The 27,235-nt window shown below is 42.4% G+C and overlaps 1 protein-coding gene across 7 annotated transcripts in view; it reads left to right on the plus strand.

Annotated features, from left to right (window-relative positions):
* The window catches only part of RNF17 (ring finger protein 17), a 318,008-nt gene that overhangs the window by 187,164 nt on the left and 103,609 nt on the right, over positions 1-27,235 (plus strand). For all 7 annotated transcript variants that reach the window (XM_075851603.1, XM_075851604.1, XM_075851605.1 and 4 more), the window contains 2 exons: positions 2,859-2,977; positions 17,090-17,180. In XM_075851603.1, coding sequence (XP_075707718.1) covers positions 2,859-2,977; positions 17,090-17,180 — 210 coding nt within the window. The remainder of the gene's footprint in view (positions 1-2,858; positions 2,978-17,089; positions 17,181-27,235) is intronic.

A 27,235-nucleotide genomic window follows, 5' to 3' on the forward strand; every position in this document is an offset into this window, starting at 1 on the left:
GAGGCTCTGTCACCAGATTTTCAAACCCCTATCTCCTATTGCAGCAGATCGGCGCTGCAATGTAGATTACAGTAACGTTTTTTTTTTTTTTCAAAAACGAGCATTTTTGGCCAAGTTATGACCATTTTTATATTTATGCAAATGAGGCTTTCTTAAGTACAACGGGGCGTGTATTGTGTATGTACATCTGGGCGTTTTTACTTGTTTTACTAGCTGGGCGTTGTGAATAGAAGTGTATGATGCTGACGAATCAGCATCATCCACTTCTCTTCGTTACCACCCAGCTTCTGGCAGTGCACAGACACACAGCGTGTCCTCGCTCATCCGACGCGATGAAGTTCCTGTGGGAGGAAGTGAGTGACGTCACAGCGTGATCTTGCGAGGACACGCTGTGTGTCTGTGCACTGCCAGAAGCTGGGTGGTAACGAAGAGAAGTGGATGATGCTGATTCGTCAGCATCATACACTTCTATTCACAACGCCCAGCTAGTAAAACAAGTAAAAACGCCCAGATGTAACGAACACAATACACGCCCACTTGGACTTAACTTTAAACACGCCCAGTTGTACTCAAGAAAGGCTCATTTGCATAAATATAAAAATGGTCATAACTTGGCCAAAAATGCTCGTTTAAAAAAAAAACTTTACTCTTATCTACATTGCAGCGCCGATCTGCTGCAATACGAGATAGGGGTTTGAAAATCTGGTGACAGAGCCTCTTTAATGACACAGATGACCTTGACTCTTCCTACCATGCTTTATCCCTCCTGCAGCTAATCAGGTTTAGCTTGGTGTCAGTGGGAGGCAGACTTCTCTGCTTTTGTTGGTCTTGTCTGATTATATTATTCTTAGGTGGTTAACAGGGACGACATAACCTTCATGTTGTCTCCGAGTGGGGGTTGGGCTTAAAGTGGTGACATAATCACGCTGTTACTCCGTTGGCAACGCGGCTTGGCTAATGCTACAATTTGCGGCCCAGCTTCTTGAGGTCTGCCGGTCTATTCTATCATTTATGCCACTGCTGCCTGCTCGGCCGCACTCTGCCCCAACGACTTCGAATTTCAGCAAGCAGCACTCGACCACGGTGGGTATGCGGCATAAAATTTCATGCTCTGGTTCCTAATAGGCCGCACTGTGCTGCCCCCATCTCCTCATGAGCGGTGTGCGACCAAGTGATCCAGTTGCATCATCTGATTTAAGTCCCGGCTGCCATGAAGGTCACTAGGCTGCACCTTTCTGGAGCAGTGTGTGTGGATCTCTTTTTCTACTCCAGTGCCCTTACAGCACTGGCTTCCTCTGCCTTCCCCCTTTTAGACTCGTGAGTAGGGCAAGGGGGGGGGGGGGGCAAAGGATTCGCATTACTCCTTTCTATAGCTGAAGCACTAGGAGTTATCACAGATTACTGGGGACATCAAAGTTTCACAATACCCCTTTCTATAGGTGGAGTACTTGTGCTATCATAGATGACTGTGAACACCTAGGAGATGCATTTTTACCTTCTATAGGTGGAGCACTTGTGCTGTGAACACCAGGGAGATGCATTACCCACTTCCGTAGGTGGAGTAATTGTGCTAATGTTGGACTTTGTAATTGACATTTCTACACATCCATTGTAAGCACCAAACAGCCACATCATGGAGTAATTTTGGAAATTGCTAGACCTTGTAACTGACATGGCAATGCAGCTATTGCATATTGCTGCGCTGGTATAAGGACAGTATGAGCAGAATTTTAAGTACATATATGTATAGTGCCATTGTTTTTTTGCATTTTACATTTATTCTAGGAGTCTGTACTTTTGCACAATAACGGCACATTTCGTGGGGAAAATGTTTTGGGGACAAGTCATATTTTTATTAGAACGGTTTTTATTATTTTGGGGGGTATGAAAAATAAATAAAAGCCATTTGGACATTATTTTATGCAGGGTTTTTTCCTGTCACCTCTCAACATATCTATTTAAGTAATTACTTGTATTCCCCATAAAATAACAATTCTGGATTGTATTTTCTTATAACTCTATGTTGTGCCATTTCTGTTATTCCTCCTAGAAATGTAAAAATAAATTGACAACTGGGAATCTAAGATGTTAAACGGCTCCGATCACGGCCATTGTAGCGTGATATCGGCTGTCTATTAGTGTCTCCAGTTGCGGATAAGGGGTTATAGATCATTTAAAAAAGAAACCGGATAACCCCTTTAAAGCGTACCTCCACTTTCACTGAAAAACGATTATAGAGCAGGAGTGAGCACAATGATTGCTTTTAATAATAACTTGTATTACCGTTTCTGCTTCAAACCGCAACACGCGGACTGTCTATAGACCGTGCTGCCAGCAGCTCATCACTCTGCAGTAGAAGACAGAGAGTCCTGATAGTCTGCATGGCTCTCTATTGCAGAATGGTCGCCAGCGCTAGAGAACCCAGCACAATCGACCGTTATGCATACAGGAGTCATGCAGACGAGCCGGACGCTCCGTCTCCTACTGCAGAGTGAAGAGCTGCCGGCAGCACTTCCATTCTACTAATAGAAGCAGAATCAGTAAATACAAGTTATTAAGAAAAACTATTATTGTGCTCACTCCTGCGCTATAATCTTTTTTCAGTGAAAGCGGAGGTACGCTGTAATTTTTTTGTATTTTTTTTTACCTTGCTGCAGTGAGTGAGCTGTGTGGTCTTTTGTCTGGCACAATGTACTGTTACAGCTGAAAACCAACAGAACCATTTACCACAGCTAGCATGGAATACAGTACTACACTCTAATTTTCAGGAGTTTTTCTTGTCACTTCATTTGTCTATTTGACAGTCACTTGCATTCTTCCTACTATGAATTTGCTATCTTTTATTTTATTTTTTTCAGGTGTTTTGTTATGACTTCGGTGTTCAGGAAGTCACAGATGTCACAAACTTAAGAACATTAGATGAAAGCCTTAGTATATATGGCACCATGTGTCTGGAGTGCTCTCTCATGGATATACAGTATGTTTTAACATTTTAAAGTGCTTATTATTCAAGAGCCCAAATTTATCAATTATATTATGGTTGATTTTGTGTTATGTACTATATTTGTGTTATGTAATATATTTGTTTTAAAGGGGGAATACGGCTTAGAAAACCCATTTTCAGATACACTATTAGCTAGAGTAGGGAGCAGCTACAAAGATCATCTCTTCCTCTGGAGAACCTGGAAATAGAAAACTGGAATAGCACTCCTCCAACTTAATTTAAAGCCTTATGGTGCACGCCAGACCAGGGCCATGGTACCAATAATCCCCCAAATACATAGTAGAAAGAAAAAGTAGGCAGCACCCAAAGGGTAGGGATAATTCACCAGTGATTTATTCCAGGGTGCGAAGTTTCACCTTCTATTAAGACATTATCATCCATGCTTGATAAAGGCTTAAGAGTTGTGCACTTCCGGACAACTGATAACCTATCAACCGGATAGGTCATCAGTATATCATCGGGGCGGGTCCGACACCTGGAACCCGCACCATTAAAAGCTGCTCTTGCTGCCACTGGGAAATGGACGTACATTCCGGAAGCACATGGTCACGGAATAGCAGCCAAGTTGCAGTACCGCAGGTCTGCTCCTATTCAAGTGAATAGGAGAAAAGCTGCAGTTTTGCAGGACGGCCGCCATGCAATGTACAGAGCCAACGACTTCCGGCTCCGTACCATCGCATAATGAGCAATAACATCTGGTGCCCGCAGGCCACCGGAGCAGCTGATCGGTGTGGGGTCCGGCTGTCAGACCGGCACCAATGATATACTGATGGCCTATCCAGTTTATAGGTCATCAGTTGTCCAGTAGTGGACAAACGCTTGACGCGTTATCACGTACATGTACTTGATAATGCGTCATAGGGAGGTATGGAGGGTGCTCACGGGCTGAGCGCCCTCCATAACTTGCGGGTGTCAGTCGCGACCGCAGCATCTGAGGCATTATAGAGAGGGGGTGGCCCCCTTCGACAGCTCATCGGCACCTCCACACCGCGATCGGGGGTGCCAATATTTGTCATGAAAGTCCCCAGGGCTGCCTTTTGTCTGCCTGAAAATCACGATATACGGCAATACATTAGTATTGCACTATATTGTACCAGTGATCTGATGATCGCTGGTTGAAGTCCCCTAGAGGGACTAATAAGTGGTGTAGAAAAAAAAGTTTAATAAAGTTATTCGTAGGGGAAAAAAAATTAAGTTAAAGAAAAAACCTTTTCCAATTTTTTCCTCTAAAATAATTTAAAAAATAAACAAAATTGGTATCGCTGCATCCGTAAAAGCCTGTACTAATACAATACAGCGTTATTTAATGTGCATGGTGAACGCCGTAACAAATGTAAGACACCAAAATCGCTGTTTTTTGGTTACCTTAGCACGCAAAACATTTTTAATGAAAAGTGATCAAAAAGATTTACGTACCAAAGAATGATACTAATAAAAACGACAGCTCGTCCCGCAAAAAATAAGCACTCACACCGCTCAATCCACGGAAAAATAAAAGTTATTGCGCTAAGAATGTGGTGAAACAAAACAATTTTGGTTTTTTTAACAAAAAGTTTATTTTTTAAAGCAATAAAATATAAAAAACCTATATAAATTTGGTATCACCGTAATTGTATTGAGCCGCAGAATAGAGTTAAGTTGTTGTTTTTACCGTACGGTGAAAGCTGTAAAAACGAAAATCCCAAAAATGTAGTAATCACAGTTCTTTACAATTTCTGCCCGTAAAGAATTAATTTTTCCGTTTCCCAGCACATTATATGGTACTTTACCCCTTCCCTCTTTGGCCACTTTTGACCTTCCTGACAGAACCTCCTTTTTCAAATCTGACATGTTTCACTTTATGTGGTGATAACTTCGCAACGCTTTTACCTATCCAAGCGATTCTGAGATAGTTTTGTTGTGACACATTGAACTTTGTGTTACAGGCAAAATTTGCTCGATACATTCAGTATTTAATTGTGAAAAACACCCAAATTCAGCAAAAAATTAGCATTTTTCTAAATTTAAATGTATCTGCTTGTAAGACAAGCAGTCATACCACACAAAATTGTTGGTAATTAACCCTTCCCGACATGGATGCCGTATGGATACGTCATCTAAAGCTAGTGCTTCCCGCATTTTGCCGTATCCATATGCCAAATGCATGGCATCGGCTCAGAAGCTGAGCCGGTTCCATCATCGCCGGATGTCAGCGGTATCTTATAGCTGACATCCAGCTGTAATGGCGGGGACCGAAATTAGCTTTGATCCCTGCCATTAACCCCTTAAATACAGCGCTCAAACGCGATCACTGCATTTAAGGTGTTTTCAGCTCATCGGAACCCCAGCAATGAAATTGACGGGGGTTCTGGTGGCTGCAATGGCAACCGGAGGCATATTACTGGCCTCTCGGAGTGCCTAGCATGCAAGCCATTCGGGACCCGCCCGGCGGCGGAGCCTGAACGGCTTCCGTAGCCGCCGGCAAGATGGACCTTGTTTAGGAGCTGAGCTGACGTCATCAGCGGTGGATGTCAGCTTTATGCTACAGCTGACATCAACCTGTAACGGCAGGAACCGGAGCTAGCTCCAATCCCTGCCATTGACCCCTTCCATGCAGTGATCGCTGCATCTTAGCGGTTGCTAGAAGATCGGCAGCCTTGACAGGCAATAAGGACTGGCGACTGCTGCTATGGCAACAGGAGACCCAATGGCCGCCTTCTCTGCCATTACTGAAGCTGATTAGGCCCCTCCCCTACGTATGTAGTGCAATGTATTAGAAAAAAAAAAACTGACAGTTGGACCTTCAAGTCCCCTAGTGGGAATTGAAATAAAGTGGGGGAAAAAAAACCTTTGGAAACATAATAAACGTTTAAAGTAATAAAATAAAACACAATCACCCTCTTACCTTATCAAGTCCTTTATTATTGAAAAAAATAAAATAAACCATACGTATTTGGTATTGCCGTGACCTGTAACGGCCAGATTTAAAATTATATTTACTGTACGCGGTGAACAGCGTAAAGAAAACAGTAAAAAAACGATATCAGAATTTCTGTGTTTTGTTCACTTTGACCTACAAATATTGGAATAAAAAGTGATCAGAACGTAGCACGTATCCAAAAATGGTACCTATAAAAACTATTACTCGTCTCGCAAAAAACAAGCCCTCATACAGCTCCGTCGACTAAAAAGTTATGGTTCTCACAACTTCCCGACAGAAAAAATACATTATTTTTACAAAAGTAATTTTATTGTGCAAAATGTTGTAAAACATAAAAAAGTGCTAGAAATTAGGTATCGCCGGAATCATACTGACCCGCAGAATAAAGTTAACATGTAATTTATAACGCATGGTGAACGCTGTATACCTGGTCTCCCAAAAAATAGGATAAAAAGTGATCAAAAAGTCGCATGTACCCCAAAATGGTACCCCTAATAACTGCAGCTCATCCCGCAAAAAACAGCCCTCATACCGCTACGTCTATGAAAAAATAAAATTAGTTAAGGCTCCAATAAGTCAGGAAAGAAAAATATGCAGTTGTGCAGGTCCGAGGGGAACATTTCTTCTGTTTGAAGAGGCGAGGCCCTAAAATGAGGGAACCGGGAAGGGGGGGCCCAAACATATCTGCTGGAAGCGACGGTGCCCGTATTATACCAGGACAACACTTTCCCAGCAAAATGCCCCAAACTGCAACGGTGCGGAGTGTGGACCAAAAGGGGGATAAGGAAGGACATATATCAGTGCGACACCTGTGCCTGTGCAGAAAGGATTGACCACAGCGTAACACACATCTATGGATTATTTTATTGTTTTTTTACCCCATTATTATGCCACCTGACTATGCCCCTGATATACTCTGCCCGACTTAGATGTACCCCCACATTATAAACGGAAAGACCAGTAAAACTCAAAACAAAATACGGGAGAACCCTTTTAGCATTTTTTGGATGTGTCTCTAGTGGCATAAGCTGGGCATGACATATTTGCCACTGAAATGTCATATCTAGGGAAAAATATAAATTTATAAATTGCACTATCCGCAGCGCATTCATTTATGGAAAAGACCTGAGGGGTAAAAATGCTCACTACACCTCTTAATAAATGCCTTGAGGGGTGTAGCTTCCAAAATGGGGTCACTTCACAGGGGTTTCTTTTTATTATTTCACATCTGAGCCTCTGCAATTGTGAACCAATACTTTGTAAATTGCCAAATTAGGCCTCAATTTCGCATGGTTCTCTTTCACTCTTGAGCCCTGTCAAATGTCCAGGCAAAAGATTTTTTCCCCATGTAGGGTGTTTCTAAAACCAGCAAACACCGCATAATAATTAGAGAGCTGTCTTGTTATGGTGGCACAAGCTGGGCACCACATATTGGCATATCTATGGAAAAAATCCCATTTTCACTCTGCAACATTGAGTTCACACTAATTTCTACAAAACACCTGTGGGGTTAACATGCTCACTACACCCCTAGGTGAATGCATTGAGGGGTGTAGGTTCCAAAATGTGGTCACTTCTGGGGGGTTTCCACTGTTTTGGTCCCACAGGCGCCCAGAAACCAATCCAGCAAAATCTGCACTCCAAATGCTGCTCCTTCCCTTCTGAGCCCTACTGTGTGCCCAAACAGCAGTTTATGACCACATATGGGGTATTGCCGTACTCGGGAGAAATTGCTTTACAAATGTTTGGTTCTTTTTTTGCTTTATTTGTTGAGAAAATGAAAAACTTTGAGCTAAAGCTACGTCTTATTGAAGAAGGATTGTTTTTATTTTCGCTGCCCAATTCTAATAAATTCTATGAAACACCTGTGGGGTCAAATTGCTCACTACACCCCTAGGTGAATTCCTCAAGAATTTAAAAAGTTTCTTAACCCCTTAGACGTTTCACAGGAATTAAAGCAAATTAGAGGTGAAATTTACAAATTACATTTTTATTTTTATTTTTTGCAGAAATTCATTTTTAATGCACTTTTTTTTGTAACACAAAGTTTTACCAGAGAAATGCAACTCAATATTTTTTTTCCCCAAGTCTTCTTTTATTTTTAAGACAAATTTCAAATACAAAGAAAAACAACTGTACATAACGCATATACCCTGCATACAGCAATAAATATTAGCAACATGATCTGAAACCAACAACCTACATTCATTGTGCTCATTTCTATGCACTAATACCATAGAAACAAATGGCCCATATATAATAGTTCCACTTTCTTACCACGACCTTACGTCATGCAAAGAACAACGCAAGATCACAAATCTTCCCTCTGAGTCTTAACTGAGATAATCTCCACTCGAATATCTTTGTCAAAATTGATACACCTCTTGAATGAGCGGAAAATACGGAGTGGAAAGATTTCTGTGCCTAGTTTTTTTTCTATTACATGAAGTGAGTTTTTATCAAGATGGGTCTCCTGAAGACCAACTATGGCAGGGAGAAAATTTTGCCCGAGAGAAAAATTATCCATTTGATGAATCCTCAAACAGGCAGATTTGTCCCAATTAATTTTTAGAACCCTGAAAATGATCCATACCATTCAAATATCTCAATAACTCTATTTATAGAGTGGGAAGAACTCATATATAACAAAACATCATCTGCGTAGAGAGAGATTTTTTCGATAGCGTCTCCATACTCAAAGCCAACTATACTCCTATCTTCACGTATGATTACTGCCAGGGCTTCCATAATCGAAGGTTAGAGCAAAGGTGATACGGGACAACCCTGTCTTGTATCCTGTTCAATCTTAAAATCTCTGGGGACTACTCCATTGACTGTTACTCGAGCTTTCGGGTTTGCATGCAAAAGTTTAATCCACTAAATAAATCTGGAGCCAAAACCCATCCTCTCGAGGACTGCCCATATAAAATTCCACTCTACAGTGTCAAATGCCTTACAAGCATCAAGGGAGAAAATTCCTAATAAGTTCACATATAGCAACCCTTTTTAAATTAGAGCCCATACCTCTAATATTCCAAGAGAGAATTCTTATCCCATTTGCCTGCACCATTTAAGCATAGATACTACCTATTATGGGGATGACAAACAGAAGAGGGAAAAATAAGTGGAGACAAAAAAAAATAATATATATAAAATTAAAAGATGAAAAAAAACACAACCCTCCCTTACATAGCCCATTTAGTACAATACCAAGTATCACTAAACAGACTCCTTTTCACGAACTCCATGCAACTTTTTATGATTTACTTTCAGTAAATTTATTTTATTACTTTTTTTAGAACTACGCACCAACCATTATACTCCTGCCTCATACACTAACTGCCTCCCCCTACTCATTTGATTTTAAATTCACAGCCGCCCATTCCTTAGCCTCTTCTGGATCAGAAAAAAACCAGAAATGAATCCTTCCAGATTATTTTCAGTTTAGCGGGAAACATTGAGTATTTAACCCCATGTTCTCACAACACTTTTTTTTGTCCCAATGAACTTTGCACAATGTTTTTGTGTCTCCACAGCATAATCTGGAAAAAAACATAATTTTCTGCCCTTCAAATTCCATATTCATCACATATCGTAACTGTGCTCTGACAATATCTGTATCTTTAGATGACACCACGTTTTATTAATATCTGTCTGTCTGTTTCCAAGAATGATCCGTCCCACTGGAACTCTATGTGCTCTCTCTATAAAATTGGAAATAGAAAATTCCTCTTCTCCCATTCTGTCTGTAATCCACCTTTTCAAAAACGAAATGATGTCAGAGCTTTTCACCCCCTCTGGGAAACCTAGAAATGTCAAATTATCTCTTCTAGACCTATTCTCCAGGTCTATAATTTTCAGCTTCATGTCTTTATTACTTTCTTTTAGAGAGATCATTTCTTTTTGTAACACATCTACTGTATCTTCCAGCTGAGAAGTTCTAGCTTCCACATTTTCCATGTGCTCTTTATACTTGAACATACTGTTCCTTAAAAAGCTCACCTGCTCCCCCAGTGTACCCACCTGGCAATAACCAAACTTATTGACGCGTTACTTTGGTTAACAGCCGTTAAGATATCCGTCAAACTAGGAGGTCCTTTCTCAGTAATCTCCAGAGATACCACTCCATCACCCTTCCTATCTTCCAATTCAGCACTCTTATCTACCATTACACAAGCCATTTCTTTTTTTTACTACTGCTTGACTCTCCCAAAGTCTTCTCCTGATCTCTCCCTTCTGCCTCCTTCAAAGCCCCTTTTTTATTTAGAAACGCAGCTGGGGATACCAATGTAAATCGACCCAGTTTTGCGGCAGCTGCCTCTTTAACTTTATCCACTCTTCAGCTATTACAGGCGTGGTGACTGGAGTAGGCATGGACGATTTACCCTTCCTAGTCGCTGTCTGCCGTGTCATATTCGCTTCTCCCAGCTTTACTTTATCTCACAGTCTGCGTATTTGTTGCATACTGCTGACACCCACGAACCACAATATAATAAAAGATTAAAGAATTGTTATTGTTTTTATTTAATACTTAGCTTTAGCTGTAAAACCGCCAACCACCACTTTTTTTTTTTCTTGCTTTAGCAATTTCAGAGTTTTTTCAGACTAAATCCAAAATCCTTATGTAGTGAGAAGCTACTATACATGTAGCAGCAGTAACAGTCACAGCGTCCAGTATCCAGCCTCCTCCTGTGACATCCTGCGACCAAGGGTGATCAATTGTAGTTCAAATCGACAACAGACGATCATCTGAGGGGCATCCAGCAACCGACAATAAACAGAGATAGCACTCCATAAACGGTACTCAATACATAATGCTGACTTGAACCAGCAACTCCAGCAGTAATGCTCAATAGTGCCAACAGCTCCAGCACTAATATCATCTTTCCCAAAGAAGCAGCCCAAAATCGGGTCCAAGGGAAAGGCAGAGGCATAAGCAGTGTTATTGCCCAGGTTCTGCAGATTTAGGAACTATCCCACATGTGGCTCTAGTGTGGTAATGGACTGAAGCACAGGCCTCAGAAGCAAAGGAGCCCCTAGTGGATTTTGGGGCCTCCTTTTTATTAGAATATATTTTAGGCACCATGTCAGGATTGAAGGGCTCTTGCAGTGCCAAAACAGTGGAAATACCCCCAAAAGTGACCCCATTTGGGTAACTACCCACCTCAAGGAAATTTTCTCTGGGTATAGTGAGCATTTTGCCAGCACAGTTTTTTTGCAGAAATTATTGGAAGTAGGCCGTGAAAATTAAAATCTACATCATTTTTTCAAAGAAAATTTAGGTTTAGCTATTTTTTTCTAATTTCCACAAGGACTAAAGGAGAAAAAGCACCACAAAATTTGTAAAGCAATTTCTCCCGAGTAAAACAATACCCCACATGTGGTAATAAACGGCTGTTTAGACACACAGCAGGGCTTAGAAGGGAAAGAGCGCACTTTGGGTTTTGGAGATCATATTTAGCAGGAATGGTTTGCGGAGGCCATGTTGCATTTGCAAAGCCCCTGAGGGGACAAAACAATGAAACCAGCCAAAAAGTGACTCCATTGAGAAAACTACACCCCTTGAGGAATCCATCTAGGGGTGTAGTGAGCATTTTGACCCCACAAGTGTTTCATAGAATTTATTAGAATTGGGCAGTGAAAATAAAACAATCCCTTTTCTACAATAAGACGTAGCATTAGCGCAAAATTTTTCATTTCCTCAACAAATGAAGGGAAAAAAGAATCCCAGCATTTGTAAAGCAACTTCTCTGGAGTACAGAAATACCCCATATGTGGTCATAAACTGCTGTTTGGGCACACGGCAGGGCTCAGAAGAGAAGGAGCGGCATTTGGCTTTTGGAGTGCAGATTTTGCTGGATTGGTTTCTGGTCGCATTTGCAAAGCCCCTGTGGGAACAAAACCATGGAAGCCCCCCAGAAGTAACCACATTTTGGAAACTACAACCCTCAAGGTCTTCACCTAGGGGTGTAGTGGGCATGTTAACCCCGCAGGTGTTTTGCAGAAATTAGTGTGCACTCAATGTTGCAGAGTAAAAATGCGATTTTTTTTTCCATAGATGTGCCAATATGTGGTGCCCAGCTTGTGCCACCATGAAAAGACAGCTCTCTAATTATTATGTTGTTTCCCGGTTTTAGAAACGCCCTACATGTGGCCCTAATCTTTTGCCTGGACATTTGATCAGGCTCAGGAGTGAAAGAGTACCATGTAAAATTGGGGCCTAATTTGGTTCTTTACAAAGTATTGGTCCACAATTGCAGAGGCTCTGATGTGAAATAATAAAAAAAAAACCCAGAGGAGTGACCCCATTTTGGAAACTAAACCCCTCAAGGCATTTATTAAGGTGTGTAGTGGGCATTTTCACCCTACAGGACTTTTCCATAAATGATTGTGCTACGGATGGTGCAAAGTAAAAATTTTAATTTTAGTGGGAAATATGTTGTGCCATTGGACACACACACCCCAAAAATTGTTAAAAGGGTTCTCCTGGGTTTGGCGATGCCATATATGTGGAACTAAACTGCCGTTTGGGCACACTGTAGGATTGAGTGCGGAGGGAGCACCATTTGGCTTTTGGAGCATGGATTTGCTAGGTTTGCTAGGTAGTAGTTTTGATTGAGTATTGCAGGTGTTTCCGTTTATAATGTGGGGGCACATGTAAGCCGGGCAGAGTACATCAGGGGCATAGTAAGGTGGTATAATTGGGTTAAAAAAAAAACTTTAAATAATCCATAGATGTGTATTACGCTGTGCTCAATCCTTTCTGCACAGGCCGGTGTCGCACTGATAAATGTCCTTACTTATCCCCCTTTTGGTCCACACTCCGCACCTTTGCGGTTTGGGAATTTTGCTGGGTAGTGTTGTCCTGGTATAATAAAGGTGTCCTCGCTTCCAGACGATTATGTTTGGGCCCTCCCCTTCCTGGTTCCCTGATTTTAGGGCTTTGATAATTCGCCTCTTGAAACAGAAGAAATGTTCCCCTCAGTCACAACTGCATAGTTTTTTATTTCCTAATGTATTGGAGCCTTAACTAATTTTATTTTTTCAAAGACGTAGTGGTATGAGGACTGTTTTTTTGCGGAACGAACAGTACTTTCCATTGGTACCATTTTGGGGTACATGCGATTTTTTTAGATTTTTTTTTTTTGATCACTATTTATCCTATTTTTTCAGAGGCAAGATTACCAAAAATCTGCAATTCTGGCATAGTTTTTTAGTTTTTTTTATACAGCATTCACCATGCGTTATAAATTACATGTTAACTTTATTCTGCGGGTCAGTACGATTCTGGCGATACCTAATTTATATCACTTTATTACGTTTTGCAACATTTTGCACAATAAAACTACTTTTGTAAAAAGAATGTATTTTTTCTATCGCCAAGTTGTGAGAACCATAACGGTTTAATTTTTTTGTCGACGGAGCTGTATCAGGTCTTGTTTTTTGCGAGACGAGCTATAGTTTTTATAGGTACCATTTTTGGATACATGTGACTTTTTGTTCACTTTTTAGTCCAATATTTGTAGGGCAAAGTGACCAAAAAAGAGAGATTCTGGTATAGTTGTTTTTTACGCCGTTCAACACGTGGAATAAATAACATAATATTTTTATAGTTCCGGCCTTTACAGATGCGGTGATACCAAATATTTATGGTTTATTTCTTTTTTTCAATATTAAAGGACCGGATAAGGGAAAAAGGGCGATTGTGTTTTATTTTATTACTTGAAACTTTTATTATATGGTCTTTTTTTTTTTTTTTTAAAGAGTAAATTTAAAAAAAAAAAAAAGTCCAATTTTCAGATTTGTTTTTTCTAATACATTGCACTACCTATGTGGTGCAATGTATTAAATCTGTCAGTCATTCATGGACATCAAGCAGACTAGGCTTCGCCTCCCCTAATCGGCTTCTGTAATGGCAGAGCAGGAGGCCATTGTTAGGTCTCCTGTTGCCATAGCAGCAGTCGCCAGCCCTGACTGCATGGCAGGGCTGCCGATCTGCTAGCAACCTCTAAGATGCAGCGATCGCTGCATCTAAGGGGTTAATGGCAGGAATCGAAGCTAGCTCCGGTTTCTGCTGTTACAGGTGGATGTCAGCTGTAACATCCAGCTGACATCCACCGCTGATGACGCCAGCTCAGCTCCTGAGCCGGCGCCATCTTGCCGTCGGCTACGGAAGTCTTTCAGGCCCCGCCTCCGGGTAGGCGCTGGAAGGCTTCTGTGCTAGGAAGATCGGGAGGCCAGTATTAGGCCTTCGGTTGCCATTGCAGGGCTTCCGATGAGCTGCAAACAACTTAAATGCCGCAATCGCTTTTGTCCGTTGCATTTAAGGGGTTAATGGGGGGATCGAAGCTAATTTCGGTCCCCACTATTACAGCCGGATGTCAGCTGTAATGCACCGCTGACATCCGGCGATGATGGCACCGACTCATCTCCTGAGCTAGTGTCCATCATTTGTCATTTGGATACAGCAAAATGCGGAAAGCACTGGCTTTCCATGACGTATCCATATGGCAAATATCGGGAAGGGGTTAAATGGTTCCATTAGAAACTACAACTCCTCCTGCAAATAATAAGCCCTCGCGCCGCACCATTTCAGAAAAATGAAAAAGTTGTGGCTCTTGGAATTAAAAATGGCTCGGTCATTAAGGGGTAAATACAAGCCAAAACGTCGCAGCCTGAAATAAATCAGTTGATTTATCCTCACCCTTTGAGTGCTACCTACCTTTTGGGTTTTTTCTACCCTCTGTAGAACACAGCACGTCCATGCATTTAGGCCTCATTCACACGGCAGAGTTTCCCGGCCGGGTGCCGGCCGTTAATAACCCGGCTGCATTAGGAATAATAGACCCCTAATGGGGCTATTCACACGACCGATTTTTTGACGGCCGGAAAAACCGGCCGTCAAAAAATAGGACATGCTCTATCTTCGCCCGGCTCCCATAGAAGTCTATGGGGCCGGGTAATACACGGCCATCACCGGGATGTGTCCCGAGTGATGGCCGGGTTTTCCGGAGCTTGCGCTCTATCTCCTCCTCCTCACAGCGCAGAGTGCATGTGAGGAGGAGGAGTTGATGCCATTCTGACGAATGGCATCGCTGTACACTGTGTGGCAGGGCCGGGGTGTACAGCAGGTGGAAGGGAGCGCTGCGCTGGCTCCCTTCCCCTGCTTGAAAAGCACCCTGGCCCGGCGACACCTTCGATGGCGCCGCTAGCAGCTGCGGCTGCTACTACTGTAGCGACGCCACTATAGCAGAGCGGGGAGGTATCTCCCCGCTCTATGTGCTAGCCGCACTTTAGCTCCTTGAAGGAGCGGAATCCCCGTGTTTTCGGGGATTCCGCTCCTGGACAGAGCGCTTGATGTCTCTGTCCATATCTTGGCAGTGACATCAGGGGAAACTCCTGAAGCGGAATCCCTGAACACATGGGGATTCCCCTTCAGGAGTTGCCGCTGATGTCACTGTCCGGATCTGCCCGGCCCGGCACGGATGCAAAACTTAATGCAAACCGGCCGGGCAAAATGGCCGATTTTACCGGCCGACACTCGGGCTCGGGAACGACCCGGTCGTGTGAATCCCGCCTAAGAGTACAGCGCTTTGTTTTTAACCCCTTAAGGTCTGGCCTATTTTGGACCCTAAGACTATGTTCACATGGCATATATGTTTTAGGCAGAAAAATACGAGGCTGATTTAGAAAGAAAACAGATTCTGAATTCAGACTTTTTTGAATCGTTTTTTTCAGAGGTTGTTTTTTGTAAGTCTCAATGGAAAATCCGCTTATTAAACGTTTATGCGAAGGCTGGTTTTACGACGTGTTTTTTCATTCGGAGAAAAAAATACACCATATGAACTACACAGTGTATTTCCCATTGAAAGCTGTTTTGTGGTGTATTTCGAAGCGTAATATGAGCGTTTTACACTAGAAAATTCGCCTGAATAAAAGGCTGTGTGAAATGAGCAATCCTTTTTCAGACTACGCTTATTTTTAGGGGATAAGTTGTAGTTTGTATTGCCACAATTTTGGGTAGCAGATTTATTTAGTAACTTTTCTTATTACGTTTTATTTTTACAGTGGAAATGGAAAAAAAGCAATTCTGCCTTTGGTTTCTTTGCAATGTTTTTTTTCACTGTTCTGTTTCACTGCTTTATATGCCGCAGTCGCAATTGACCACGGTATCTAAGGGGTAAAATGGCCGTCACAGCAGAAGATAAACAGACGTGCTTTCGCTGTTGATCACATGGGCAGAGCTGGTGTGCCCGTGCGATCATCCTATCTAAAATGTAAGTCATCTAGCCTCTAGGTAAGGCACAGTGCTTTACATGAGTTTTCCATAATCATTATTTATCACGTATTCACAGGATAGGTGAACAATGTTTGATTGGTGGGGGTCTGACCTTACGGTACTCCCAAGATCTTCTGCTTTGATCTCCTCTTTTGCTCCTCAAATGGTTTCAGACATGCAAATTGTTCCTATCTGCCAGTGGGGGCCAACTATGCTTTTAGGACTACTGGTATATAGATACAGCCTAATAAGTCCGGGCTCTATCTGTGCTACACACTAGCAGTTCTGGATGCATAGTTGGCCACTAGGAGTCAGAAAGGAACAACTTGCATGTCTCCACCCTCTATCCCTGAATAAGGATTTACTTCCCTGTTGTGCGGATATATGCTGGAGTTAAAGGGTAATTAAACTTTAAAAAAACTGCTGACATGTGAGACGTTTTGATCGGTGGGGGTCCGAGCACTGAGACCCCCACCGATCGCTAAAATAAAGCGGCAGAAGCACTCGGGTGAGCGCTGAGACGCTTGGTTTCTGTAAAGCCAAGCAATTGGTAAATGGACTCAATAGAAAACCTTTGAACCTGTACACCTACTGCTTGGCTTTCTGAGAAAAGCCGATCAGAAACGAATAGGCTCAGTGCTCACCTGGGCACTTCTGCAGCTTCGTTTTAGCAATCAGTGGGGGTCTCAGTGCTTCGATCCCCCCCACCAAGTTTAGTTACACTTTAAGTATGTAAATACCTTCTGTTTCTAAGAAGGCCATGCTGTGTACCATAATGCTTGTGTAAGAGGGTGTTTGGTTCTATTTAGCCCTCTTCACCCTTTCTTTGCTATGTAACTTTATCATATAATTATTATAACTGTATCTGCATTTCTGTGTTTTGCAGGCCTGCTGGAGGATGTCAAAACTGGACTGCAACAGCTTGTGACTTTCTTTCCTATTATCTTTGTGGAGCCACAGCCACCATGATTATTGATGTTAGTTCTGTGAACTTTTTCAGTTTTGCACAAATACATACTTCATTAGTATGCCGCAGAAAACCCTATTATTATTATCTATTTATTTTAACTCCTTAAGGACACATCCAATTTTAGCCTCCTCACTTTCCAAGAGGATGAACTTATTTTTTTCTGTTGACAATTATTCTACGAGTGTGTATGATGGCAATGCCAATTTAATGTAGTTTTTTTGTTTTACTACTTTTACAAAGTAACCTTCCTCAGGCCTCCAGCTGCCGATCGGCAGCCCTAGTTCTTGTTGCGGCGAAGCGAACGGTTTGGCTGACGATCTAGGAAGGAAGGGTCTAGGAGATAGCTTGTGAGGGTAAAATCTATTCATCCGGTAGTGTAGGTGAGTTTTCAGGTTGCCTTTGAAAGTTTGAATGGTGTGAGTGAATCTGATGAGTTGCGTCAAGTTCCACAGTATGGGGATGCATGGGATAAATCTTGAAGCCGACGATGTGAGGAGCAAATGAGAGCAGAGAAGTAAAAGAAAGTCTTATGAGGATCGACATTACGTGTGGGGACGTATCTGGAGAATAGATCAAAGATGAATGGAGGGTACAGATTGTGAACAGGGTTAGTATTTTGAAATAGTTTTGCTGGGCAATGGGTAGCCTGTAAATGGACTGACAGAGAGGAGGGGTGGGGCGCGAGATGTAGATTAACCTGGCAGCAGAGTTAAGGATGGATTGGAGGGCTGTAAGAGTGTTAGGAGGCCACAGAGAAGGAGGTTTCAGTAGTCTATGCGGGATACGATAAAGGCACATTGTTAACGCAATCATGGGCCAAAATATATTAGACTGAAATTTGTAATGGGTATGTCAACCGATACCCGCCCTCCAGTGATTTATCCAGCTTCCAATTCATAGGTGATAGATATATATATCTGAGAGAAAAGACGACACAAGAGACCATGCTTGTGTGCTCAAAATCCTTCTCTGCTCTTTATTGTTCCAAACAAGTATATAAGTATAATGACAGGAAAGGTGCCGGCTTTGGTTTCAGCCAATCATCTACAATATGATAATGACTCTGATTCAGCCAATGAGAATATTTCAATGCATCATAATAATTCTTCACCCTCCAAGCCCCAGGTGGCCTGAACCTTGTCCCATGGGAAGACACACATTTCAGAGACACAAGTTAATTTGTCTCCTTCTTATCTCACTAGAGAATGGAGACTGCAGATAAGATTAAATCATTTAAACAGAGGGCTGAATCCCCTTCCCTCATGGTAAACAATGTCATTGTTCATTCGGCCAAGGCTATTTGATCTGCTCCTCACAAGAGTAATAAAACATTCAATTCAAGAACACATAACATAGAATTGCTTCAAGACATCTGCTGACATATTACTTTTTACTTATTAATCTCAAGATGGCTCCTTCAGGCCAAAAGATGAATTCCAACGATCCAAAATGGATGCCTACCATACAAAATGGAGTCCATGCAAAATGTTATCTTTTAAACATATTCTAATCACTTTCACACACATACAAGTATCTTTTTTTAATTCCGGGTTGAGAAAAAAGTATGATTCAAGAAAAGTTTTTGTGGTGGAAGTGGCAGGAGATGAAGGTTTGGATGTGTGGTCTAAAGGATAGGATGGAATCTAAGCCGCAAGCCCAAAGCCGCAGTGTTGTGAGACTGGGGAAAGTCTGTAGCCATTAACTGTGTTTGATAGTTCTAGTAAGAGGGTTGAGTGAGATGGGGAAAGCTGATCAATTCCCTTTTCTCCATGTTGAGTTTTAGGAAGCGAGAGGAGTAGGATATAACTGATAGACTCACTGAGACCCTGGGTAACAGAGCAATAACTTCAGTGCTAGAGAGGTATATTTGTGTGTTGTTGGCATGAAAGTGGTATTGAAACCAATGGGATTTTGAGTTGTCCAAGGCCTAAGGTATAGATGAAGAAGAGCAAGGTTTCCAAGGCAGAGCCTTGATGGACAACACAGAGATGTTGAGAAGAGGAGGTGGTGTACAAGTGGGGGACGCTAAATGTATTGTTAGTGAGGTGTGAAGAGATGCAGGAGAGGGCCAAGTCTGATGTCAAGGGACGAGAAAATTTGGAACAGGAGAGAGTTATCGATTATATCAAACGCAGTGAGCAGGTTTAGAAGAAGGAGCACAGAGTTATGTCGTGAGACTTTTGCTAGCTGTTAACAGATTATTAGTGACTTTGGTTAGGGGCATTTCAGTAGTGTGGTATGGTCCAGATTGTAGGTGGTCAAAAAGATAGTTGAATGAGTGGTGGAAGGACAATAAGGTGGACATAAGGCAAATGTTTGCAGCGAGTGAATTTTGTGCCGCCTAATTTCTGATCGTCTTTCCTCGGAAAACCAAGCGAGCGATGTACGGACTCATTGACTTTCTATTGAGCCCGTACACTGCTCAGATGAAAGCCGATCAGAATCGTTTTAGCGATCGGTGGGGGTCTCAGTGCTCGGACCTCCACTGATCAAAGTTCTGTCATGTCACTATGACATGTCAAAAGATTTTTAAAAGTTTAGTTGCTTATTAACCATTCTTTAGCGGATTTACTTATGTGCTTTGGGTCATTGGTTTGTAGCATCACCCAATGATGAGGTAAAGGACTGCTGCCCTTACATTCTTCTGAAAAATGTTTTAATACTAGGCATCCAGGACCCGAGGCAGGAAAGCAGCCCTAAACCATGATGTTCCCTTCACCATGCTCCACAGGTGGGGTGAGGTGTTAGGGAAAGAACACTGCACACCAACACCTCCACAGCGGCACCCAGGGACAGGAAACAACGAGGAGTTTTTCCATAAAAGGGTCCCTCCTAATCAACACAGAGGAGGATAATGTAATACTACAGAGGGATTTGTGGAAGCTGGAGGTTTGGGCAGAAAAATGGCAAGTTAATTTTAATGTGCATAAATGTAAGGTTATGCCCTTGGGCAGAGGAAACCGATTTTACAATTATGCATTAAATGGTAAAACACTGGGTAAAGCTACCACTGATAAAGATTTTGGGATATTCGTGGACAGTACATTTACCTTTAGCAACCAGTGCCAGGCAGCTGCTGCCAAGGCAAATAAAGTCATGGGATGCATCAAAAGAGGCATAGATGCTCATGACAAGAACATAGTTTTTCCTTTATACAAATCACTAGTCAGACCGCATATGGAATATAGTGTACAATTTTTGGCACCTATGTATAAGAAGGACATGGCTGAACTGAAACTGGTGCAAAGTGGGCGACCAAGGTAATTAAGTGAATGGGCGGGTTGCAGTACTAAGGAAGGTTATCTAATTTGGGGCTATTCCGTTTAGAAAAAAGACGGCTTAGGGGCGATCTAATTACAATGTACAAATATATAACTGGACAGTACAGAGATCTTTCTAATGATCTTTTTACACCTAGGCCTGTAACGAGGACAAGGGGGCATCCTCTACGTCTAGAGGAGAAAAGGTTTCACCACCGTCACAGACTGGGATTCTTTACTGTGAGAGCAGTGGGACTATGGAACTCTCTGCCACAGGATGTTGTGATGGTTGATTCTTTGAACAACTTCAAGAAGGGCCTTGATGCCTTTCTTGAAAAATCTAATATTACAGCTTATGAGTACTAGATTCTGGAGATGGAGTCGGGGAGGAATTTATACCATAATGAGGCAATTGGTGTCAACCTCATGGGTTGCCTGTCTCTGGATTAAGATGGTAGGATTATAGGTTGGACTTGACGGACCTTTGTCTATTTTCAACCTTATCAACTATGTAACCTGCTTCAGTTGTTACCTGTACATTGGGGACGTGAGGAAGAAGCCGGTCACTGCTCGCCTGTGCTTCACACAGCCTGGTGTCTCCCCACTGCGGTTGGAGGGCTGCGTAGTAGATGGGTTTCTCAGGCAGTTACAGCCTCTCCCGTTCTTTGGCATAAGTCCTCACATGAGAGGCTGCCCCGGGCCCCTTTCACCGCTATATCATGGAGGGAAGCGATGTACGGATCCCCTCTCCAGCGTAAATGGAAGGGGACGTTACGCACTTTGTCGTCACAGCGAGCTCCGATTGCCCAGAGATGTCAGGGAGCGTAGCTGCAGCGGGATTCCGTGTTTTGGCGCCAAATTTAAATAATTAAAGTGCCTCCCATCTGCAGTAGTATGCTAATTGCTATCCTGAACTTTATAGCACAACAGCATGTTTGCCCCTGATAAATGCCTGGTAAAGTCTCTCCTCTGTCCCTTCCACCTTGTACCTGTATGTTGTGGGTATAAGGGACGCCTGTTTCATTTTTTATATATGTGTATACTATTAGGGGAAAGATTTATCCTCCAGTTTGCAGAAGATCCTTGTCTTTTGCCTTTAAGAAACCTCTGTAAGATATGCATTGAGATGATTGTGACTGCGGATTGACCCCCCTCCTTGGATAATTTAAAGACCCTTCTTAGAAAAGCGGTGAATCTGCTATTGATTCACGGTTATCACCGACTGATTTCGCTCATCTTTCCCTACTCTCCACTTTGGCCGTGGCAGGGCCTTTCTCCTACCATGAAGGGGAGATAATTGACTTTGATTGCTCTGATAACACCTTAGGTCAACCATTTTGTCTCCCTGATGACAAGGTAACACTGCTTAAAACTATCTGTACGACCATGGGTATGGAAGGTGTCTGTCTATCCAAGATCAAATGTTCCAGGTTCTGGAAGAAAAAGATACGTCTTTCTGATCCATTAAGCCGTTAGATGCTCTTTTTTTCTGGATCCTTCCATTACTGGTTAATACGTTTTGTGTCTCAAAAGTGTTTAAATGCAAATATCCTGTGTCAGAAGCAGAAGCTGAACTTTGGGACGACATCCCCAAAGTTGATGCACCAGTGGCAAAAATGTCAAAAAAATTCTCTCTTCCCTTTGTAGATATTGTTATGCTTAGAGAGCAGAAGGTTTCCTAAAACGTTCTTGTGAAACCACAACTGCCATTCTGAGGCCAGGAAGTGCTGCCATCTGCACTGCTAGATCTCTGAGCCTTTAGCTTAACCAGCTAGAAAATCATCTTGCAGCAGGTACTCCAAGAGAATATCTTATCTCCTCTATGTCCATGCACAAACAAGCAATACATTTTATGGCAGACACTACAGCAGACATAGTGAAAATGACTGCAAGGTCTACAGCCCTTGACAACGCAACAAGAACTGCTGTCTGGCTCAGGAATTATAGAGGAGATGCTGGCTCAAAAAATAAATTGTGGGCCATAACATGTGAAGGAGCACAATGGAAAAAGGTAAGGGATCAACGGCGCTCCTCCGAGGTTATGCGTGGAGTGAAATGGTTTGGGTTGCCGGCTGCCACCCACTACAGTACCTTGGTACTAATTCCTTAGTACCGAGGACAGGGTATATAGAAGATAAAAGAGCAGTATAGTATCGGCGCCAGGCTCAGGAGGACAAGGAACGAGGCCAGGTAAGTTTGATCAAGGTGATCTTTAATTCAAACGACGCGTTTCTGGACCGGACTGGTCCCTTCGTCAGGTCAGTTAACTTGTCGCAAAATCACGTACATATATGTGAGGGACGCTAGTGTGTTAGTGCATTCCCATGTAACTGTACGTGATGGTGATGGAGCTAGCTCGGAAGCTGAGCCAGTGCCTTCACTGCCGGGTGTCGGCTGGCCGATTAACCCCAGCGTAGTCTCGGGGATGCCGATGGTTGCCTTTTAGGCCACACCCAGAGACGGGGCCTAAAAGGCTTGCTATCAGGGCCAAGAAAATGGCGCATGCTCAGAAGCTGAGCCTGCGCCATTAGCCGCGAGTGTAGCTGTTTGTCACAGCTTACATCCTGCTATAACGGACCGGAGCTATGCTCCGATCTGGCCAATTAACCCCTTAGATGCAGCAATCGCTACAGATCCCATCACCAATTCAGAGGAAGAGGAAAGCGGTTTCTCTTTAATCCACCCTGTAATGACCATCGCTCCAGGTGGACCCAGATTTCCAGTAGGAGGCCGATTAAAAAATTTTCACCCAGCCTGGGAAGATATCAGAGCATCCCCTTGCATCAAAAGAATAATCCAAATAGGCTACAGATTGGAGTTAGAAAATTATTCTCCATCAAGATTCATGAGAATAAAAAATCTGTCCTCTTGGATCAAGCAGCTCTGGTGAAATAAAATTTGTCTCCTGAAAAAACAAGTCCTAATTCCAGTCCCGACTTGTCATCGCAAAGAGGGTTTCTACTCCCCAATGTTTTTGGTAAGGAAAGCAAACTGCTCAGTCAATTATAAGGTTAAAAGCCCTGAATCAATTTATAAAATACCAAAAATTTAAAAATTGAGACCATTCGGTCGACAGTAAACATCCTATGTCAAGACTCCTTCATGGCATCTCTGGACCTGAGCGATGTTTATTACCATGTTCCAATACACCAAAATTCTCAGAAGTTTCTCAAAATCATAGTATTCATGGATCAGCAATGGTGCCAGTTTCAAGTGCTTCCCTTTTGTCTGTGCAGCTCCCAGAGTATTCTCAAAGATCGTGGCCGATATGGCCTTCTTACATCTAAAAGACATCCAGATTGTACCATACCTGGACGATTTCTTAACCCCTTGTCGCAAAATCATGTACATATATGTAATGGGCGCTAGTGTGTTAGTGCATTCCCATGTAACTGTACGTGATGGTGATGGAGCTGGCTCGGAAGCTGAGCCAGTGCCTTCACCGCCGGATGTCGGCTGCCCGATTAACCCCAGCGTAGTCTCGGGGATGCCGATGGTTGCCTTTTAGGCCATGCCCAGAGACAGGGCCTAAAAGGCTTGCTGCGCCATTGGCTGCGAGTGTAGCTGTTTGTCACAGCTGACATCCTGCCATAACGGACCGGAGCTATGCTCCGATCCGGCCAATTAACCCCTTAGATGCAGCAATCGCTACATCTAGGTGGTTACATCGCACCCAATGGTTGCTAATGGCAAAGATCAGCACCTGTGGGGGTATGATGATGGTTACTATGGCAACCGGGGGCCTAACAATGACCTCCTAGTACGGAAGCCTATTAGGCCCCGCCAGGAGGCGAAGCCTAATACTTGCTGTCAGTGAATAGCTGACAGCTCTAATACTTCACTATGTAGGTAATGCAGTGTATTAGAATAGCGATCAGGGCTTCATGCCTTCAAGTCCTATAGTGAGACAAAAAAAAAAGTTTATAAAAATGTTGTAAAATAAGTTTCAAGTTACAAAAAACAATAACCGCCTTTTTTCCCATAATAAGTCTTTTATTATAGGAAAAAAACTGACACCAAATATGTGTACTTTTTTTTAAATTGTTATCACCGCATCCGTAACGACCCGAACTATAAAAAATATCACGCTATTTTACCCGCACGGTGAACACCGTAAAAAATGTTAAAAAAACAATTCCAGAATCTGTGTTTTTTATCTCTACCCCTCCCAAAACAAATAAAAATAGTGATCTAAAATTTGCATGTACCCCAAAATAGTACCATTAAAGACTACAGCCTGTCCCGCAAAAAAACAAGCCCTCCCACCGCTTTTTTTGACGGGAAAAAAAAAAGTTATGGCTCTGAGAATATGGTGACACAAAAGATTTATTATTTGAAACAAGGATTTTATTGTGCAGACGCTGCAAAACATAAAAAAAAACTATATACATATGGTATTGCCGTAATCGTATCGACCCGCAGAATAAAGTAAATATGTCATTTATAGAACTTGGCGAACGCCATCAGAAAAAGAAACAAAAAAAATATTGTCAGAATTGCTGGTTTTTGGTCACCTTGCTTGCCAAAAAATGGAATAAAAAGTGATCAAAAAATCGCATTTACCCCAATATGGTACCAATCAATCTACAGATTGTCCCGCAACAAATAAGCCCTCACACAGCTCCGGTGGAGAGAAAATAAAAAAAGTTCTGGCTCTCAGAATATAGCGACGCAATATATGCAAGCATTCCAATAGCGGATCAGATTGGGCACCATTTATCAGTGCGACACCGGCCACACATCTCCGGATTATTTATTTACCGCATTCTCATATTCTTATACCCTCTTATTATGCCCTGATGTACTTTGTCCAGCTTACATATGCCCCCACATTATAAACTGAAATACCAATTAAATCCCAAACAGAACTACCAAGCAAAATCTATGCTCCAAAAGCCAAATGGCGCTCCCTCCCTTCTCAACCCTACAGCATGCCCAAACAGCAGTTTACATCCACATATACGGCATTGCCATACCCGGGGGAAGCCGCTTAACATTTTGAGGGATTTGTCTTCAGTGGCACGAACTGAGCACAACACATTGTGCACTAAAATGGCATATCCGTGGGAAATTGCAATTTTCACTTTGCATCATCCACTGAGGATTCATTTCTAATAAAAAAAACAAAAACCCTGTGGGGTCAAAATGCTCCATACTCCCATTAAAAAATGCCTTGAGGGGTGCAGTTTCCAAAATGGTGGTCACTACTTGGGGGTTTGTTTTACTATTTGATCCCAGAGCCCTGCCATTGTGGGCCAATGCTGCGAAAATCACCAAAATAAGCCTCACATGCGCATTTGCTCTTTAACTCCTAAGCCCTGTCATATATCCAGGCAAATGATAAATGCCTTGAGGTGTGTCGTTTCCAGAATGGGGTCACTTCTCAGGGTTTTCCACTCTACTCTGGTACCTAAGGGAGCTCTACAAATGCGACATGACGCCTGTATGACAAAATGGCGCTCCTTCCATTTTGAGCTCTGCCATGTGTCCACACAGCAGTTTAGGGCCACACATAGGGTATTTCCTTACTCGGGAGAAATTGGGGAACAGTTGTTTGGTGTGTTTTCTCCCATTACCCATTGAGAAAATAAAAATTGGGAGCAAATACTACATATTTTTTTACATTTTTTTTTTCCATTTTCACTGCCTAATTCTAATAAAATCTATGAAACACCTGTGGGATCAGAATGCTCACTACACCCCTAGAAGAATGCCCTGATGGGTATGGTTTCAAACATGGAGTCACTTCTCAAAAAGCAATCAAGCAAAATCCAATTATGACCACATATGCGGTATTGCCGTACTCTGAGAAATTGCATTACAAGTGTTGTGCTTTTTCTCCTTTATTCCTTATGAAAAGGAAAAAAGTTCAACATTTTAGTGGAAGAAATATAGATTTTCATTTTCACTGCCTAATTCAAATAAATTCAGCAAAAAAACAGTGGGGTCAAAATGCTCACTATACCATTAGATAAATTCTTTGAGGGTTGTAGTTTCCCAAATGGGGTCACTTTTGTGGAGTTTGCACTGTTTTGGCCCCTCAGGGGCTTTGCAAATATGATGTCGCGCCGCAAACCATTCCAGCAATAAAAGGCTTTTATTGTCAAAACATCTTGCGACAAACCGGCAATGTTTCGACCCGCACTGAGTGAAGGGTCTTTCTCAAGTTAGAAAAATAATTTTAAGTGAGACAGGGTTTGTGAAGCACTGCCCAGTACATGTTGCACACGTATGAGCATGTGAAAGTTCTCTTTAAGGCACCATCTATCCTTCCTACTGAAAATGGTTTCAAATTTCCACTGTCATCAGGAAATATGTCTTCCATCCTTTTGTCAAAACCCAGCTAATGAGAAGGAAGAAGAATTCCACAGGATGGATTTTCGAAGATGTTGGCTTATCTACAGAGAACACAGGAATTTCAAAAGTCGGATCATCCACTCCTTCAGTTCCTGGAGAAAAATAAAGGTTGTGGTGCTAGTAAGATCACTATTGCACGATGGATAAAATGGGCAATTTCAACTTATCAATATAGAGATCTTCCTGTTCCTGAGGGACTGAAAGCCCATTCCACCAGGGCAATGGCAGCATCCTGGGCTGAGGAGGCTTCTGCATCCCTTGAACAAATTTGTAAAGCAGCGATTTGGGCAAATCCTTCCACTTTCGTTCATAAATAGATGTTGGTGATAACAGCGAACTTGCCGTCGGGCATAAATTTCTGTCTTCTGTTGTCCCACCATAATGTCTTAATGTTAATCCTCCGGTCAGTGCCGCTGTGGAGGTGTTAGGGAAAGATGGTAATTAC

Source organism: Rhinoderma darwinii, chromosome 2, assembly GCF_050947455.1.
Source record: "Rhinoderma darwinii isolate aRhiDar2 chromosome 2, aRhiDar2.hap1, whole genome shotgun sequence".
NCBI lineage: Eukaryota > Metazoa > Chordata > Amphibia > Anura > Rhinodermatidae > Rhinoderma > Rhinoderma darwinii.